This window comes from Gracilinanus agilis, unplaced genomic scaffold (genome assembly GCF_016433145.1).
Source record: "Gracilinanus agilis isolate LMUSP501 unplaced genomic scaffold, AgileGrace unplaced_scaffold59846, whole genome shotgun sequence".
Classification (NCBI taxonomy): Eukaryota; Metazoa; Chordata; class Mammalia; order Didelphimorphia; family Didelphidae; genus Gracilinanus; species Gracilinanus agilis.
In genome coordinates, this window is record NW_025395260.1 from 7,669 (window position 1) to 14,017 (window position 6,349).

At 35.7% G+C, this 6,349-nt stretch overlaps 1 protein-coding gene across 1 annotated transcript in view; it reads left to right on the forward strand.

Annotated features, from left to right (window-relative positions):
• LOC123256505 (proteasome adapter and scaffold protein ECM29-like) overlaps window positions 1-2,423 on the forward strand; it is a 10,062-nt gene extending 7,639 nt beyond the window's left edge. The window contains exons 4-5 of the mRNA XM_044685105.1: window positions 639-730; window positions 2,256-2,423. Of these exons, the coding sequence (XP_044541040.1) occupies window positions 639-730; window positions 2,256-2,423 (260 nt within the window). The remainder of the gene's footprint in view (window positions 1-638; window positions 731-2,255) is intronic.
• The last annotated feature ends 3,926 nt before the right edge of the window (window positions 2,424-6,349 follow it).

Consider the following 6,349-nt stretch of genomic DNA (forward strand, 5'->3'; position numbering starts at 1 on the left):
CTTTTCTTTTCTTTTCTTTTCTTTTCTTTTCTTTTCTTTTCTTTTCTTTTCTTTTCTTTTCTTTTCTTTTCTTTTCTTTTCTTTTCTTTTCTTTCTTTTTTTCTCTTTTCCTTCCTTCCTTCCTTCCTTCCTTTCCTTCCTTTCTCCCCTGCCTTCCTGCCTTCCTGCATTCCAAGCTAGGAAGTGTCTGAAGCTACATATGAACCCAGGACCTCCTATTTCCAGGCCTGACTCTCTGTCCACTGAGCCACTTATGTTGCCCCATCACCTATGAGTCTTAAGATTTTTAAAATTATAACTGCAAAATCAGTTTTTCCAAAGAAAGGAAGAGAATTATTGATTCAAAAGAAGAGATTTTGGAGGGGAAATTAGGTTACATAGTAATTTGTAAAGTCATTCCAGTGGGATTATTGAACAAAGAAAAATAGTCTTTTATACATTTGGACTGAAACTCTAGTGCAGGAATTCTTTTCTTTTGTAATGGACCCCTTTGATAGGTTGGGGAAGTCTTGCCAGTCACAACTGAAACATGTTAAGATATTTGTCTTTAGAGCAACAAAGAACTTGGGGGACATTGTGATGAAATGTGTATTTGTTGGTTCTGATGGCTTTTAATATTATTCTGAATTTCTGTTTAGGTTTACCTGTCATGTATTGTCTTTTGGAAGCTGTTTCTGTCTATCCAGAAAAATTAGCAACCAAATTTGTAGACAAAACAGACTGGATAAAGGTAGGTCTCAGGCATGCATATATCTGTTTCTGATGATTCCTCAGAAAGAGCTAGTTTAACTTATTTAAGTTAAATTTTAAGTGTTTTTCAAACTTGGATCTTATGATCTCTCTTCCTAGTAGTATTCCTCTGACCCTTCTTCATGTCCCCTTCTTCACTTCTGTTTTCCAGAATCCCTGGTTTCTTTCTGAACTCTACCCTTTATCACCCACCCCCACCCCTGCAACCCTCCCATGTGCTTTTTCCTGTGATAGATAAGTATAGTCACTAAAAATAAATCCTTACATTGGCTTTGTCTAAAGAGGGATGTGGCATTCTGTTCTCAAGTTTCACTCTTCAGGCCCATTTGTGAAACCTAAAGGTTTAAGATTCCTTTAGCACTCTTCCTTTCTTTTACTATATGTGAGCCCACTGACCTGAACTCATTCTTGTTTCCTGGGCACAACATCTTTATTGGCTTAACTGACTTCAGGTTATATTTTTATGCAAATTTAGCCAGGGAATAGTGCTTTACCTATGTTCCTTTTCATTTTTCTTTATCATTGGTCTTTGTATAGAGCCCTTTGTATAGAGGATTTCTGTAGGAGAGCCGTGCCAATATTTTTACACAAAGTTTGATGATTAAGTGCTAGACAGAAATTGGGAACGTTGCTTAATTATATAATGATTGGTTACAAGAATTTTTTTTTAGAGGGGGATTGTTATGTATATATTTATAGAGAGAGGGGAAAGAGTCAATAGAGAAGAATTTGAGAGAGAAGGAATGATGACTGGTACAAGGTATTGGAAAAAAATAAACCAGTTAGGGCACTATGACCTCTTGCATTATAAAGGGCATTGAGTTTAGAGTCATAATCCTTCAGTTGGAGTTCTGACTTTGGTACTTAAAGAAAATATGTATGTAAAATTATACATAAAAACAATTTTTAACATTTGTTTTTCAAATATTTAATTTTGAAATTTTCTCCCTTAAAACAAGCAATTTGATATGTTATACATATACAGTCATGAAAAACGTGTTTCCAGATCGGTCCTACTGTGAAAGAAAACAGAATGGAATAAACAATCCAAGAAAAATAAAGTTGAAAAAAAATCTTATTTCAATCTGTATTCAGACTCCATCAGCTTTTTCTCTGGAGATAGATAGCATTTTCCATTATAATTCCTTTGGAATTGTCTTAAATCATTGTATTGTTGAGAATAGCTAAGTCATTCACAGTTTATCACTGTTAGCATTGCCATTACTATGTTTAGTGTTCTCCTGATTCTGCTTCACTTTGCGTCAGATTATGTAAGTCTTTCCAGGTTTTTCTGAAATCTTCCTGCTTATCATTTCTTATAGAACAATAATATTCCATCATAGTCATATACCACTACTTGTCTAGTCATTCCCCATTTAATAAGAATCCCCTCAATTTCCAGTTCTTTGCCACCACAGGAAGAGCTGCTATAGATATTTTTGTACATAGATTCTCTCCTTTTTTTCAGTGAATAATTCTAACTTCCTTTTTCTGTACATTTTCAGAGTCTAATGAATACTAATAAGGAAGAAATGCGGGAATTGGTGGCATTATTTTATTCAGTGGTGGTATCTACAATGTCAGGAAATGAGTTGAAATCAACTATCCAGCACCTTATGAAGACTACAAAGGACAATCATGTGTGTAATCAACTTTCTGCCCTCTATTTTTAATATGTGGTCATATCACTTGCCAAGTAAACATTAGAAATCCATACATGTGCAATAATCTGTGTAGCCATTTTGATGGTGGCATCACTAAATGTTTTCAGTTGCCAAAATGATTTTCCTAATGCACAAGTTTTAATATGTCATTCCCCTATTAAATAAACTCCACTAGTTCTTTATTACCCCCAAGCTCGCATATAAAAATCCTTTGTTTGGAATTTAAAGCTCTTAACCTGGATTCCTTTTACCTTTCCAGTATTAATCCCTTCTATACATGCCATAATACAGTTGTACTGGCCCATTGGATATTCGTCTTTTTTTAGAATTCATTTCCTATCTTCCCTTGCACTATCTGGCCTTCATGCTTGGAATTGCCTTCCTTCCTTGAATTTTTGGCTTCCTTTAACACTCAGCAAAAACCCACCTTCTCTGAGAGGCCTTTCCCAGTACCCTCAGTTGCAAGTATCTTCCATTTGAAGATTACTTTCTCACTATATATTTATTGTACACCTATTTGTTTACATGAAAGTTTCCTCTTTTAGAAGGTAAGCTTCTAGAGGGTAGAGACTGTTTCTTTCTTCCTTCATTTGTATTCCCACTGCTTAATACAGTGCTTGACACATTGTTAACATGTTAATCACATTTGCTTGGCATATAGCACTTAAATCAATATTTTTAATTGATTGTGTGGTTTTAGGTATCAACATATAGTACTCCTCAGGCAAATTATATTATGATTGTTTATTACTTTCTTCTAGAATTTTTTTGACTTAGTATTTTTAATTATATATTTTTTCAATCAACAAAATGCTGCCTTTTATTCCTTCCTCCCCATTGCTACTCCTATAGCACAGAACAAAATAAAAATGAAATCCCTATTGCAAACATGTATAGTGAAGCAACATAAATTCTCACCTTGGTCTTATCCCCAAAAGTGTCTTTTTCTGTACTCTGAGTCCATCACTTCTTTATTATGAGTTGGGTAGCATGTTTCATTGTTAGTCCCCTGGCATCATGGTTCATCAGAGTTCCTCTAATTTCATAAAAATTGTTTGTTTTTACCATGTTGTTATCTTTGTATAAATTATTCTAGTTCCTTTCACTTCACTATATTAATTCATTCAAGTATTCCCAAATTTGTCTGAAACTATCTTTTCTGTCATTTCTCACAGCACAATAGTATTCCATCACGTTTATATATAGTAACTTGTCATTGTTTCCTAATTTTTGATACCCTCTCAGATCCCAATTCTTTACTATCTCATAAAGAGTTATAAGTATTTTTGTATTCCCTTTGAGTCTGTTTTGCCTAAAACTAACTCTTCCCTTAATCCACCCTCTCTGATTCTGCTTTTTCCATTTTCCCCTTTCCCCACATAAATCCCTGTTGAGTAAAATGTATTTCTGTAGCCAACTGTATGTAAGCATACATGTGCACACATGATTATGTGTATATTCTTCCTTTCTTTGACTACTTCAGATGAAAGTTAGTTCAGGTGTCAGCTACTCCTCACTTCTTTCTTTGTTCATATAGACATTGTTATATTCAAGCTCTGGGAGTTCATTTGTCTCATCTTGATTGACAGGGGAAGACAGTTGGAGACCTCGGAATGTTTGCAGAGGCTGTTAGGAGAGGGGAAAGTTGGTTGGCCTGAGGATATAAATAGCCCTCACAGCCATCTGGAAGGGGTCTTTGATCTTTGGTCTTGGAGCTTGGACCTGGGAGCTCAGATCTTTGATCTTTGCTCTGAATCTCCCTAGATATTTAGGCATTTAATCATCATTAGCTATTAGGTATCTGGGTCTGGGAGGTGAAGGGAGGAAGAGAGGTATAAGAAGAGGAGGGTGGGGCTGACATCACAAATTGCTACAAAAAGGCTGAGAGAGGTCATCAGTATCTGTACCAACTGAGCAGATTGCCCTCTGGTTTGGCAGTGGCCAAGCTGAACCAGAGGAGCGTGAAACCATTAGCTCCAGCTTACTGAAACAACAGCCTACAGTCCTGAGGGATCATTGATCATATCTATTAGTGACAGCGTCTCTTATCCCCAGTCTGTTCCTGATTATTCCTTTCCCTATTTAACATCAATAGATAAAGTTTTATTTAAGTACCTTCCTGAGTGGTCATTATATCACGGCCCTTGGGGAGGGAGCAATGCAGTCAGATGAAAACGTTATCCAAGGCTAATAGAGCCCAATTTTAATAATCAATCCAACCCCAGGTGGGAATTGAAAGGGTTACCCATCCACCTGACCATTAAAGGTCCTGCCTGGGCACTGTTATATTTAGAAAGGGACTTATACCAGCAAGCAAGGGTGATGGAGTTGGTGTCCTCAGTCACCAGCTACCTAGGGGAATACAAGGCACAGCTTCCCAAACCAGTATCCCCTAGGAGCATAGCAGTATTCAGAAGAGTCTCTATATTTATTTTATAACTACATCTACTTGTTGATCCAGAATGTGTAGAATAATTTTCCCTAACCTATCTTCCAATCCCCCTGCTCTACAGTATATTCCTTTTTTTTTTTTTTTTTTTTTTGGTTTTTAAACCTTTAACTTCTGCTGTGTATTGACTTATAGGTGGAAGGTTGGTAAGGGTAGGAAATGGGGGTCAAGTGACTTGCCCAGGGTCACACAGCTGGGAAGTGTCTGAGGCTGGATTTGAACCTAGGACCTCCTGTCTCTAGGCCTGGCTCTCAATCCACTGAGCTACCCAGCTGCCCCCAGTATATTCCTTTTTTCCTCTTTTTCCATTCTTCTCCTAAGATCATCAAGCTAGAACTGCTCAGACTCTGCCCAGTTATATTTCTCTCTATGACCTGTGATAATGATAGAATTTATACATGCATCATCTCCCCATATTAGAATGTAAGCAACTTATCTTTGTTTAGCCCTTTTATCATTCTTCATTTATTTGTGTTCATCTTTTTTAATGTTTCTCTTAATTTATGTTTGAACTTCAGAGTTTCTACACAGCTCTGGTCTTTTTTATCATGAATTCTTGGAAGTCAAAGTCCTCTAGTTTATTAGAGTTCCATTTTGTTCCTTTGTAGAATTATCCTCATTTTTTCTGGGCAAGTTATTTTTTACTATATGCTTATATTCATTACCTTCATCTTGTATTCCAAGCTCTTTACACCTCATAGTGGTGACTACTAACATATGTGATCCTGACTGGGTCTTTATGTTTTGAATTCTTTCTTTCTGCCTGCTTGCAGTATTTTTTCTTTGGTTTGGAAGCATTAGATATTGGCTATAATGTTCCTGGAAGTTTTTATTTTCGAGTTTATTTTGAGAGGTGACTAACTGGGTCTGCTTTGCTCTCTGGTTCTAAAAAATCTTCCCCCCTCCTCTTTTTTTTTTTTTATTCTTGAAATTTTTTATATCTATACTCTTTTTTTTTTTTGGTTGTGGCATTCAGATAGTCCAATAATTCTTAAAGTTTTTTCTCTCCTGTCAGTTGTTTTTGTGATGAGACACCTTAACATTTTTTAAATAACAGTTTTAAAGACTTTTGACTTTTTAAATATTTATTAGTTGGAGTCATTGCCTTCTGTTTAAACCATTCCAGTTTTCTAGGAGTTTGTTACTTGGGCAAGGTTTTATACCTCTTATGCCAACCTCTTAATTGAATTTCCAGTTTTTGTTCCATAATTGTTATTTCTTTACTAACTTTTTTCTTCTAATACTCTTTTGTACTTTATTTTAAACTCTTTTTTTGACCTTTTGCTTCCTTTCATCCCAGGAATTTTAGTTAAATTTTCATCCATATTGTATTTTTCTTTGAGTCTTTCCTTGTAGAGGTTTACAAGTCATTCTCTCCTGGGTTTATGGTTTTTACATCCTTGCAACCATAATAGATTTTTTTTAATTTTAAACCCTTAACTTCTGTGTATTGACTTATAGGTGGAAGATTGGTAAGGGTAGGCAA